The 12537-nt window shown below is 61.1% G+C and overlaps 2 protein-coding genes across 2 annotated transcripts; both read right to left on the bottom strand.

Moving 5' to 3' along the window:
- Positions 1 to 954: 954 nt before the first annotated feature.
- RAB7B (RAB7B, member RAS oncogene family) lies at positions 955 to 4155 on the bottom strand. The gene is made up of 6 exons (XM_062605390.1): positions 3950 to 4155; positions 3026 to 3087; positions 2528 to 2654; positions 2088 to 2303; positions 1630 to 1755; positions 955 to 1277 (listed from the first exon to the last, which is right to left on the bottom strand). The coding sequence occupies exons 1-6, from the start codon at positions 3959 to 3961 to the stop codon at positions 1197 to 1199; spliced, it is 624 nt and encodes a 207-aa protein (XP_062461374.1). The 5' UTR covers positions 3962 to 4155; the 3' UTR covers positions 955 to 1196.
- Positions 4156 to 6563: 2408 nt separating this feature from the next.
- On the bottom strand, positions 6564 to 10931 carry CTSE (cathepsin E). The gene is made up of 9 exons (XM_062605697.1): positions 10731 to 10931; positions 9913 to 10069; positions 9194 to 9311; positions 8366 to 8484; positions 8077 to 8276; positions 7464 to 7586; positions 7232 to 7373; positions 7041 to 7139; positions 6564 to 6900 (listed from the first exon to the last, which is right to left on the bottom strand). Exons 1-9 carry the CDS (start codon positions 10787 to 10789, stop codon positions 6736 to 6738), a joined length of 1182 nt encoding a protein of 393 aa, XP_062461681.1. The 5' UTR covers positions 10790 to 10931; the 3' UTR covers positions 6564 to 6735.
- Positions 10932 to 12537: the final 1606 nt, after the last annotated feature.

Raw genomic sequence — 12537 nt, 5'->3', positions numbered from 1 at the left:
CTCTGGGGAGCCAAATTGCTGCTCACTGGGATAAATAAGTTTGCATCTGCCTCCAGCACTGAGAGCTGCCGCAGGGAGGGTGTAATTGGGAACAATATTGCTATTGACACGGATGGTGCTTAACATCCGCTGTCCAAACCTGGCTGAGCACAATGGATGATGCTCAGCCCAGAGCTGGTCCAGGATGATGGCATTAGGAGGGCTCTGGGCAACAGCTACACCAGGGAGGAAATAGTTAATGGCGCTCACATCCTGATATGGAGGCACAAATCCTCTCTATGTGCCTCTGTGGGGACCGGCTGTGTGATCCCAGCGCTGCAGCCCCCCGTGCCCCCCGGCTTCATCCTGCCTGCATCCCCCTGCCAGCCCCCTGCCACCATGGAGGCCTATAGGGCAGGGTGCACACAGGGACCCACTGTGTCCATCCAGCCCCGGGGACGTGGGGAATGGCCCCGGCCACCTCAGGGGCCAGCCCCAGCCTCTGCCTCCGCAGCTTCCTGAAGGGTGGATGGAAGAAGGGGAGCGGGTGCTGAGCTCAGCTCCCATCGGGCTCCCTCTGCTGACAGCCAGCCCTGGCCACCGCTGCACAACCGCTCTGTGCCGAGCCCGAGCCCTCGCCCCATGCTCCTGCTGCGGGGCCGCAGGAGCGCATCCATGTACGCGTGTGCATGGATAAAGTGCGTGTCTACAAATAAAAATGAACGGTTTAATTCCTTTCCCTAAAAAAAGGATCCCTGACAAGGGCTTCACTGGGGGTCCTCACCAGTGGGGCGGGAGGTGACTCCTGCATGGGAGCAGGGGAAACTGAGGCACGCGATGGTTGCATCCACAGCGGCTGAGCCCAGGAGGGGACCTGGCTGGGCTCAGACCCGCGCCGTGGCCGCCAGCCCCGCTTCTCCCCACCGGGAGCACCGCACATGCGCGGGGAAGGGGGACCTGCGGGGCCATGGAGGGCATCAGAGCAGCGCCCTGGCACCGTCACCACGGGGGTCACCCGCTCGGGTGCCGGCGGATCAAGGGGGACGGCGGGAGAGCAGCTCCGGAGGGGTGGGAAGCAGCAAGTCCTGGGGTGCGCCAGCAGCCGCTCCCAGTGTGTTGAGTGGTCACTGATGGGGGCCTGGCTTGGGCAGCCTCCGAGGCCGGGATGGCCATGGGCATCGTGGGGTCCGGCCCGCCTGGGCTGTGCTTGCCCGGGGTCAGCAGCAGCTCTTCTTGGGCTTGTTGCTGGGTGTGAGTTTGATGGAGTCAGTCAGGTAACTCTCAAAGATCCCTTTGTACTGGAAGAAGAGAGAGAAAGGGTGAACGGGGCCAGCTCCGAGCCGGGCTGAGGGCCTGGGCAGCAGAGCTGCGGGTCTGATTCACTGCTGAAGACAAAACCTATGGAAAAGCCGCCTGGAGGAGCTCCCTTGGTGCGGGGACACGGAGGTCCCCATGGGACGGCCACTAGAGGACAGTGCTGGAGCGCTGCTCAGTGCCACACGTGGGAGAGCAAGGAGAAAGGGCAATCCTGGCTCCTTCCCAGCCGATTTAGGATCTATTTTAAGCACTCATCCGCTGGTGGGGTCTCTTCCCTGGGGCTCTCCCACGCGGTGTGGCAGGAGGATGCTCTGCACCGGAGGGTGGGCTCACCGTTGACAGCGCCTGCTTTGCCAGGGTCTCGAAAGCCTCCGCGACATTGATGTTGTTCTTGGCGCTGACTTCGAAGTAAGGGATGTCCTTCTCCTTGCACCAGGCTGAGGCCGTCTCCTTGGATACCTGCGGGAAAGGAGGATGGAGCCACCTCGCAGCCCGGGGCGGAGCTGGTGGAGGGGACCCTGATGTCCGCCCAGGCACCGCTGGATGGACGCTGCAGTGCAGGCAGCTGAGATGCTTCATTCCTGGGCACAATCCCTGCTGCAAAGGGCAGCGGAAGGAAGGACCCTGCTTATTCCCTCCAAGAGGCAGCGGCACTGGGAGCTCAACAGCTCCTTGCCTGGGAGCCTGGGTTTCGTGAGAGCATAGGGAGAAGCTTGGCTCTGCAGGGCGAGGACCAGCATTAGGGCACCAAGGTGTCCCAATCCACACACCCCACTCTCCTCCACCCGTACCTGCCGATCACAGAGGTCTATTTTGTTCCCCAGCACGACCATGGGGAAATCTTGCTCCCTTGGGATGACCTTCTCCAGAAAATCATCTCTCCAGTTGTCCAGGGACTCAAAGGACTCCCTGTCTGTCACATCAAAAGCCAGCATGCAGCCATCTGAGCCTTTGTAAAAGGTTGACACCATGGATCGGAATCGCTCCTGTCCCCCTGTGTCCCAGATCTAGGGCAGAGAAGGGCACAGGTACAGACCCATGTCACAAGCCCTGTGCCACGGTAAGCTCAGGGGACTAGCTTCAGGAGGTGCTGAGCCCCTAAACTCAGGTGGGATTGCTCATGGATGCTGAAGATCAGGCCTTGTGAATCCAGCCCCGTGCCCCATGACCCTGATGGCACTTGGGGACATCAGGACATGGTGGGACACAGGGCTCCAGCCCCACTGCTCACCTGCAGCTTCAGGGAGGTGTTGTCCACCACGAGGACCTTGGTGAGGATGCTGGCACCCAGCGTGGTGCGGTAATCCTCATAGAACGTCTTGTGCACAAACTGGTGCAGGAGGGAGGTTTTGCCCACGCTGGTGGGAGGGAAGGGACAGAGAATCATGGAATGGTTTGGGTTGAAGGGACCTTAAAGCTCCTCCAGCTCCAACCCCTGCTTCCACTGGAGCAGCTTGCTCCAAGCGCCTGTGTCCAGCCCAGCCTTGAGCACTGCCAGGGATGGGGCAGCCACAGCTTCTCTGGGCACCCTGTGCCAGCGCCTCACAGGGAAGAGCTTCTTCCTTATCTCCAACCTGAACTTGCCCTGTTCCAGTTTGAACCCATCGCCCCTTGTCCTATCGCTACAGCCCCCTGCAAAGCCAGGCTTAAGGGGCTGGCAGCAAGGACAGGGGCTGCACAGCCCCAGGCTCCCCTGCACTTCCCTCCCATTGCCAGCACCACCCCTTACCCCAGTGCTCCAATGATGATTATCTTCAGATCCACCTTCTTGCTGGCATCCATGGACAGACCCTGTGGGACAGGAGGGAGTCATGGAGCTGCAGGGATGGGGCCAGCTCCCACTGGCTCCCTAAGGCCTTTCCCTGCTCCCACCCTGACCATCCCCATGTCCACAACAAACCAGCACCATCCCGTGCTCACATCCCAATGGTTTTGGGAGCAGAAACTCCCCGTGCTGCAGCCTGGGCCTGGCTCCTGAGGTGCCAGTGCACGTCCAGACTCGCCACTGCTCCGCACCAGAGCACAGCATTGAGCTGCTCTCAGCGATTCCCTGCCTCTCCCTCTCCCTCGGAAGTGCCATCGCACCCCCGAAACCCGGCACACACCGGGGGGGGGGGGCTGTGAAAAAGCGCCTTTATTAAAGGAGCCCGGAATCCCCTGGGTGCCCCAGCACAGCCCAGGGATGCCGGGAGCACCCCGAAAGGCTCCCCCAAAGCCGCATCCCCATCCCTGGTGTCCCTCGCGCTCTGTGCCCGGCCATCCCTGGGGTCCAGCATCCTCCCGTGGTCCCTCCCGGCTGCCCTGTCCACGTTGGCTCCGCGCGGATGGAAACGCTGACAGCCTCATCCCTGCGTTTTTCCCGCATGCGTTGGCCAGCCCCGGGCTGTTCCCGCTTGGCACAGCCCCCCTGCCCGGGCTGTGGGGTCCAGGCTCTCCCGCTCCCCCCTCCCACCACATCCCGGCTGCGGGCATCACCCCCGGCGCGGGCAGCGCCCCGTGTCCCGGCACGCACAAACTTCCCACCCCGTGCGCCGGAGTTCCCGGAGCTTCACGCTCAAAATGGAGTTTCCCGGCCCGGTTTTCCCTGCCGGCGGCCGCTCCCCGCTCCCGTGCCCAGCCCCGGGGCCGCGGGGACGGAGGGCGCTGCGCTCACCTGCCGGGGCATCCGCGTGTGGGGGGGCCGGGGCTGCGGGCTCCGCTCCCGCGGGGAGGGGAGAGGCGAGGGAGGAGGATCCAGGGAAGGGTTTCCTGCCCGGGGAAGGCGGCTGCGGGGCCCCGGGCCGTGACATCAGCAGAAAGGGGCCGAGATGCAGCCGCAGCCGCGGGCGGGCGCTGGGGTTCCCGCAGGGCTCCCCTCGGACCCGGGATCGTTGAGGCCAGGACCCGCGGTCCTGCCCGGGGCGGGGGTGAGGGCTGAGCGGCCCCGCGGGAGCCACCCCGGGCCTTGCCCCCATAGGGATGGGATAAGAGGCTCTGGGAGCTGGGGACAGGTGGGGCTGGGGTTTGGTCCCCAGAGGCGGGCAGCGGAGGGGCAGGTTCCCTTGGAGGGGGCTGTGGGCTCTGCGGCTCCTTTGGCCGGCAGCAGAGGGGCAGGGTGGAAGCAGGCGCATTCGCGGCCCCAGATTGTGCTTTGGCACCGGCTGCCCTCGGTTCTGTCGGGTTTTTCCCCTGAGCACCCCCCGTGGGACCCCGGGGAGATTCGCTGCTCTCGGCAGCACAAATCCTCCTGTTTCCCACGTGTGATTCCGGGACCTGTCTGGCCAGAAATGTCTGGTTTTATCCCCCACAGGGCAGGCGCTGGGAGCGGCTGGGATGAGCAGAAGCTCCTGAGCTGCTCTCACCGGTGGGTGGTGGGTGAAGGCTGGTGTTTCCCTGGAGCAGCTCTCTCCTGCTCCCTGTTTGCAGCCCGTTTCCATCGGGTTCCTTCACCTTTGCCCTTGCAGCCGGGCTCTGCTGTCCGACCTCTCCCCTGACTGCTTGTGCCCTCCTTCCTCTCCTTGTGCCCCTCCAAGGCCGGCGGGATGGAGGTTGCTCACCCGGTCAGATGATCGCATCCCTCCTCGCAGCTGGAGATGGGGTTTGCAGTCGCGTTGCTGAGCTGATGCCTGCAGCCACTTCTGCTTTTGGGCAGGAGGGGTTGCATCCAGCCCGGAGCCCAGCACCGGCTCCAGCTTCTGCTTGGGATCACAAGAAAAGGGATTTTCCCAAAGCTCCTGCTCTTGTCATTGCTCCTGGTGTGAGCGGCGCCCGGATGGAGGCAGCGGGAGCAGTGGTGGAGAGGAGGTGATGGCCAAGACCCTGCTCAGCAGCTCCTGCAACCACAGCTCCAATCCTGCCCTGGTGCTTCACCAAGTCAGCGCTTCTGAGGAACAAGAGCATGGGTTTTGTGCCCTGTGACTATGGGGAAGACCTCGCAGCTGGGAGATGATGAACGCAGGCTGGAGACTGCCACATCCTGAGGACAGGCTCATGTGGATGAGGAGGGAATGGGCAGTTCCCCGAGGCTTGCAGGGCCGTGACGGTGAGGGAAGGGGAAGAAAGCAAAAGGCATCGAAGGACTAAACTTCCCTATGGATTTTCAGCCACATCTGCAGTCGGAGATGGGTTGCTCCCTATTGGAATGCTCAGTATTTGCCTAAGCAGCATCCCCTGAGCATCTATCAAGTGTGGGTGTAGGGATGCAAAGGATGCCCCAGACCTGCCAAGGTGACTCTGGATGTTCTGGGACGCCAACAGCATTGAGCAGTCCTGGTCGAGTCCAGGCCTGGAGGCACGGAGTGGTCCTTATGCCAAGGGAGCTGGGTGCTCCTTTGCTGCCTGCAGCTGCGGTGATGGGCTGGTGCCCAGCAGCACCTTGGTGTGCTAAGAGTTAAGCTCCAAGAGGGAGAGGAGACCTTTGTCCAGCAGCCCCAGCACCTTATCTTCCAGTGCTGCCTGGGGAGCGCGCAGCTGGGGTGAAGTCGATAGAGGAACCGGTTTCAGAAGCCATACGCTGGTCAGTGGCACAATCGATACCCTGAGTAAGGCAGAGATTTCCTCCTGTAGCAAACCACAGCGTTTACAACCAGATCTCAATTTCCAGCACTCAGACCCAGCCCTAAAGCCTGCTCTGCTCTGGGGAAGATGCAGCAGCCCCAAAGGCAGGAAGAGGACCCTGACACCTCATCCTCAACTGCAGACACTGCAGGGCCTGGATTCAGTGTTGGATCTGGAGGCGCAGATAAAAATAACCCTGCTCTGTGCTTCCCTTTCTCTCTGCCTTCTGCGTGTGCCTCAGGGTGCATCACTCATGAGCTGTGATTGCTTCTGCTTTCTCCTGCATCCCTTGCACTGGCAGCGGGTCAGAGCAGCCCCCCCCCCTTCCCCCAGCCACTCAGGGCCCCATTCCCTCCATAGCCCCTCAAAGCCCCCGACAACCCCCTTAACCCATCCCTATGGCAGAGCTGTGCAGCTGCTTTTCCATCTCCGGCTCCAAGCACCCACAGCCACGTTGTCTTTGTGAGCTCCCCAGAGGATCAGAGCAGATTTCACTGGAAATCACTGGTTGTTCCTGCAGGTTTGCGGCTCAGAAACAGCCCCAGGGCCTCTCCAGGCTCCTCATCACCTTCTGCTTTCTGCTCTACCTGGGCAAAGTGTCCTCTTCTGCCCACGTGGAAATCCCAGCCGAGGTTTGACCTTTCTGCTCCAATCCTGCCCATCACAACACAGGCACGCCAGGGTTTGGTTTATGGAAGCTTTTATTGGCAAGTGCTTAACCCCCCCCCCTCCAAGAGAAGCCGCAAAGCAGATCACAGCGATGCTGAAGGCATCCTCAGTGTGCAAGGACCCTCTGCTGCGCTCTCCAGCTGCAGCCCCCGGTGCCTTCGTCACCTCCAGGCTCACCGATAGCCCCTGCCCTGCTGAGGCTCCGCTCCCATCCTGCCCCAGGGGTGCCCAGCCTTAGGGCACAGCGGGCGCCAGCCCCACTCGGTTGTTACCACGGTCAAAGACGGAGTAAAACTGGCGGATGAAGACATCACCCAAAATCCAGAGGGGCCCGGCGGGAGGGGGGATGTCCATGCCCTGGAAGCCGCTGGTGCAGAAGGCCATTCCATCGCTGTATTCCTGGAAGGAGAAGGGTAAAACCGGACACGCACCCGTATGGAAACACGTGGGAATGGTGACCGCGAGTCCCATGCACGGAGCATGGAGCTCGTCACCCACCGGCACGCTGGGAACCGGGGGTGCTGGAGCTGCGGCAGTACCATGAGGGTGTAGGCCTGGGCGCTGAGAGTGTAGGGCAGCCCATTGATGGTGAAGGTCACATCTGGCATCACGCTGAGGCTGCTGCACTCCACAGCGTACTGCAAAACCGCCCCAGCTCAGAGCTGCTGCCCCATAGGGCAAGGGGGGTCCCAGGGCTTTGCCCCCCTCCGCTCCCCACCACCGCTCTCACCTCGCCATCCACAGGAGTGGCACCAATAGAGCTTTGCAGTTCCTTTATGTCCTTGGTGGGACCCGTGATGAGCGATGTGCCCGTGTCCACGATGGCCTGACACCCGCTGGTGCAGAAAGTCACTGCCCCCCCGAGCTGGACGCTGGGGGAGGAGGAAGGAGGGAAGGAGCACAAAGGACTCATCCTGCTCCTGTGCCCCAGCCCAGCCCTTCCCTCCCTGCCCCGGACTCACTTGTCCAGCTGGATCTGCCAGTACCCTTGCTGGGTGACCGGCACCCAGTTGAGGGTCCCTGTGAAGCGGGAAGGGTCAAAGCCACCAAAGAGCAGTTCCCCTCCCAGGGGTGATTCCGGGTTCCTGGAGGGAGGAGAAGGAGGATAAATGAGGGGTTTCCTCCCTTTTACTTTGCACACCTCATCCTAAAGACGTGCATTTATCTCCACTTGCTTCCCACAAATGCTTTGGGTCATTCCTTGCTGCAGCCCGTGATGATCAGCACGGGACCAAAACAGAGCAGATTTAGGTTGGATCTAAGGCAGAAGTTCTTCCCTGTGAGGGTGCTGAGGCGCTGGCACAGGGTGACCAGAGAAGCTGTGGCTGCCCCATCCCTGGCAGGGCTCAAGGCCAGGTTGGACACAGGGGCTTGGAGCAAGCTGCTCCAGTGGAAGGGGTCCCTGCCCGTGGCGGGGGTTGGAGCTGGAGGAGCTTTGAGGTCCCTTCCACCCAACCCATCCCATGACTCCTCGAGGAAAATCCCTTCACTCTCCCCGTGACCCATTTTGCTTTTTGTCCCCCCAAAGCCACTCCCGGCTCTGAGCCATGTCCCGGAGCAAAGCCGGCTCCGTACGCGCTCAGGTAGACGGAGAACATGGGCAGCTCCACCAGGTCCTGAGCCATCATGTTGTCGAAGACGGGGGTGATGCCCCCCACGGCCAGCGAGGGATAGGCCAGCCCCAGGATCCCGTCGAACGCAGCATCCACAAAGGCTTTCCCCGGCTCGCTGACGCTCTCGGCGAACTGCTGGTTGCTCACGGTGAGGCCCTCGACCTGCGGCGAGGAGGGGCAGCGGTGATGCCGAGCCTGTGGGCGAGCCCCGGGGACGTTGTGCAGAGCAGGAGGAGCCGAAGGTGACTCACGACCACTTGGTCGGCTCCGATGACCCCCGTCAAGCTGCCGGTGCCGTACTGGATGGAGAAGGGCGTCCCCACCATCTGGTACGTGCTGGATCGTGATGGCTGGAACTTGGCGTGCTGGGCTGGGGAAGGGACGGGAGCCATCAGTGGGAATGCTGTGTCTGCAGTGCCACAGTGCCCAGAGCCCTCCCCATGGCTGGTGGCAGCGACCAGACGTGGAGCAGAGTTTTCTCCCTCGAGTGTAAAGGGAGTCACAGTTGCAAGCGTTGGACCAGGGCTCTACCAAGACACAGTTCAGCATCTGGGGGCATTGCTCATGGTAGGAGAATGGACCAGAGCTGGGCTAAATCTGAACTTGGCAGCGTTCAAGGCCAGGTTGGACACAGGGCTTGGAGCAAGCTGCTCCAGTGGAAGGGGTCCCTGTCCGTGGCAGGGGTTGGAGCTGGAGGAGCTTTGAGGTCCCTTCCAACCCAAACCGTTCTATGGGTCTATGATGCTCTGATCAGCGCTCTCTGTGCCTGCCTTGCCCCTGCCTCCGGCCCCTCGCTCACAAGCTGCATTGTGTGCTATCATCTTTGCTTGTTTGTTTAAAGGCTCTCCCAGCAGAATGGCCCAACGAGCACTTCCCCTATCTCCAGGCTGATGGTGCCGGGTCCCGGTCCTGTGATTTGCTGCATGTGCCTGAGCAAACAACCCCGGGTCTGTGTTATCTGTGTGTGCCTTGGAGAGCTGGGCTGGGTGGGGAGGTCCCCCAAGATCCCTGCATGATGCTGACCCCATGGCCTCGCTGGGGTCACCCCACTGCAGGCTGGTCAGGGAGCCCCTACTCACCACAGGCTTTGCTGACGCAGTAGACGGAGGGCACCCAGAGGTTGGAGGAGCCGGTGTCAAAGACCACGGTGAAGTTCTGGGGGGGGGTCCCGATGGAGATCTGCCCAAAGTACTCCATCTAGCCCGGAGCGCAGCACAAAGCACCGTCAGCCATTGCCCCCCCAGCAAAGGGGAGCCTGTGCTGGGATGTCTGGAGGGGATGGATGGGTTCAGTGTGGGGCACGGCTGGCACCAGGGCACTGCCTGGTCTGTCACAGCCACACGGTGCCAGGTGAACAAGTACTTAAGGGACAACAAGGCAGGATGGTTGGTGCAGGGGCTGTCACCTTCCTGCTGGGCTCCCAAGGAACCCTCATCACCGGGATGCAGAGAGTGGCAGGGGCTTTGGGGACAGGACCTTCCCGCTGCTGGTGAATGGGATGAACCTGAAGTGCTCCTTTGTGATGGGGTGCTCTGATGCATGCGATGTGTGTTAGCTATGGGGGATCTCTCTCCTTGCTGCGTGCCTGCGGGCTCGGGGGGTGCACAGGCAGCTCTCGCCATGAATGTGCTCCCTTGTCCCCTGTCATCGCCACATTCCAAGGCACAAAGGCGCAGGCAGGAGCATGTCAGGACACTGCCTGCAGCGCGCTCTGTGAGCAGGAGGGAGCGTGGGGGGAGCCTTTGGGCATCGGGGACCGCCCTCGCGCACTAATGTGGTTTTGGGGCTCGGTGCTCACATCCAGGTAGTTGATGAGGGGCTCGTTGGTGTCCGTGAAGGCGGCGCAGTCCTCGCTGTAGTGCACCATGTCCAGCCTGTGCGCCTTCCAGAAGTGGGAGAGCTGCCCACGGTCCCGCAGCTGCTTCCGCAGGGAGCGGTGCCTCCTCAGCGTCACCCTGCGGGAGCCCCGCTCCTGGTCACCCACCCCACTCCCTGTGCCCGCCCTGGGGGTCCCAGCACCGCCGGGGTGCGGGTCCAGCATCCCCCACCGCCGTGCTTTCTAACAGAGTGAGATGCAGGGATTTGATCTGCTTTAGGAGGCAGCAGATTGAGGGCAAAGCTGGCAGGAGGGCTCAGACACCCGGCGCTGGCCTGCTCACAGCCATAACGTGGCCAGGAGCTCAATGTGACTGATGGGGAAGGACCTTCAGGCTGGGAGACGGGATGAGGGCCAAGGGGAGTTCACGCTGGTGTTTTCTGCCCTGTTTGCTTGCAGAGACCTCATCCTACAGACCTCATCCTACAGACCTCATCCTACAGACCTCATCCTACAGACCTCATCCTACAGACCTCATCCTGCAGACCTCATCCTACAGACCTCATCCTACAGACCTCATCCTACAGACCTCATCCTGCAGACCTCATCCTGCAGCCCACTGCTGCTGATGGGCCTGCTCAGGGGGATGGAGATGGCCACAGAGCTGCTGGACTGATGGGAGCGGAGCAGCAAAGCACCGCGTGGTCCCTGCATGGGTGCCCTTGCTGGGGGGCCTCGTCCATCACTGCCACGCAGGGCCCCTCCGAGAGCTCGGGAGCACCCTGGGGACCCCCCCTTACCTTTTCAAGCTGGTGGCCAGGGAGAGGCAGAGCACGGCGAGCAGGAGGAGGTGCCTCATCTCAGCGGCTTGGCAGCAGCGCCGGGCTCTGCGGCAGCGCCGTGGCGTTGCTCTTATACCAACATCACACCCTGGCCTCGGCGCGCGGCGATAACGCCCCTCTGCGAGTCAACACCGGGCTCTGGCAGCAGCAATGAATCACTGGCCACGGCCCAGGCGAGGCAGAGCGGGCGCTCCGGGGTCAAGTTTGCTTTAGTGGGCGAGGGGCTGGTGCTGGAGGAGCAGGGCAGCCTTCGGGGGCGTGCGGGATGGAAGAGGATGGGGCTCCCATCCCGGCACCAGGCCCTCACCCTTCGCCCTCACTCAGCCCAGCTGAGCTGGTGGAATGCTTTGGGGGAGTGTTCCCCCTTTCCTTTGCCCTGCCCATGGCCGTGCGGGTGCCCCACATCCCAGCATAGGATCCCAGACTGGTTTGGGTTGGAAGCGTGTTACCCATTTCCCTCATAAGATGCAGTTGAATGTGCCAGCCTCCCTTCTTGTCCTCATCACATATTCGTGGAAGGGATTGAAACCCAAACCCTTCCTAAAACAAAAGCCATTGCAAGTGCCAAGATCAGCTGAAAGCAGCAAGTGGATTGTCACAGACATGGTTTATAAGCCAAAAATCCTGTAAGCAAATCCAGCCTGAAGGGTCGCTGGGCTTCGGAGATAAACGTGGGTGGGAGCTATAGGATAGACAAGCCAGTACTTGAAGCAAAATAGTTTATTTAGTGGAAAAAAACCCAAATTGGATCATCATAATCTGCAGACTGGGGACAGTTGATTCAGCATTAAATTATGGAGATGAAAAAGTTTAGAAGCAGCAAATCTATTTTAACTTGGATTTAGCTCTTTTAAGTCATTTTGAACCCCAGACTCTTAGAGGTAAATCTGAATAGTCCTGTGGTGCTTCCAGGCAGCAGCGGTGCTAAAGTGTGTTTAAGGGGATGTCATAAAGGGGAGACTGAGATGAGCTCTTAGGCAGAAGCTCTTCCCTGTGAGGGTGCTGAGGCGCTGGCACAGGGTGCCCAGAGAAGCTGTGGCTGCCCCATCCCTGGCAGTGTTCAAGGCCAGGTTGGACACAGGGGCTTGGAGCAAGCTGCTCCAGTGGAAGGGGTCCCTGCCTGTGGCAGGGGTTGGAGCTGGAGGAGCTTTAAGGTCCCTTCCAGCCCAAACCGTTCCACGATGCCATGATTCTGTGGTACCCATCCGGCTTTACACACTTGCCCTTGGACACGTTAGAAATAGGTTATGAAATAGGTTGTGCACCGTGTGTGGGAAACGCGCCTCTCACCCCTTGGGCGCACGGTGCTTCACCCATTCCAAGAGCGCTCCTTCCAGGGTGGAACTGTGCTACCTCTGCTCTTTTATGGCACTTCTTTAGCTCAGCCACTTCCACAATCAGCTCTGAGTGACTCAGATCGCGCCCGAGCAGCGCTTCGTGCACCCCTGCCTGCTCTTTCACCACAGGCTTCTTCCACCTCCAAACCTCTTTATCCATCACTGGAAGAGCCAGCCCCTGCAGCAGCAGCACCCACTTTCCAATACACACTGCAACCAGGCTTCACTTCAACGTTTACCTGTGGCACCGAAGCTGTGGGTGAAGCAGGAGGGACTGGGATGGAGGTGATGGATGATGCGGTCCCCATGGGCCCAGAGGATGAAAGGCAGAGATTGACCCGTGGTGGGGACCCATCAGGGGACCCCAGCTGAAGATGCAGCTCCCAGGGGTGAACCCACCACGAGGGGTACGTTGTGCTTCTCTCCTT

Source organism: Pezoporus occidentalis, unplaced genomic scaffold, assembly GCF_034315485.1.
Source record: "Pezoporus occidentalis ecotype Australia unplaced genomic scaffold, CSIRO_AGI_Poc_V1 ctg92, whole genome shotgun sequence".
Taxonomy (NCBI): domain Eukaryota; kingdom Metazoa; phylum Chordata; class Aves; order Psittaciformes; family Psittacidae; genus Pezoporus; species Pezoporus occidentalis.
The sequence above is the reverse complement of the archived record's forward strand: the minus strand, read 5'-3'. Positions and strand labels throughout refer to the sequence as shown.

Coding starts and splice junctions, on each gene's coding strand:
- RAB7B (XM_062605390.1), bottom strand. Junction 2,304..2,527: donor ACACCTCCCTGAAGCTGCAG/GTGAGCAGTGGG, acceptor TCTCTGCCCTAG/ATCTGGGACACAGGGGGACA. Junction 1,278..1,629: donor CAAAGCAGGCGCTGTCAACG/GTGAGCCCACCC, acceptor CTCTTCTTCCAG/TACAAAGGGATCTTTGAGAG.
- CTSE (XM_062605697.1), bottom strand. CDS start 10,789: ATGAGGCACCTCCTCCTGCTCGCCGTGCTCTGCCTCTCCCTGGCCACC. Junction 7,140..7,231: donor CCACTCCTGTGGATGGCGAG/GTGAGAGCGGTG, acceptor GCGGTTTTGCAG/TACGCTGTGGAGTGCAGCAG. Junction 6,901..7,040: donor CCCAGGCCTACACCCTCATG/GTACTGCCGCAG, acceptor TTCTCCTTCCAG/GAATACAGCGATGGAATGGC.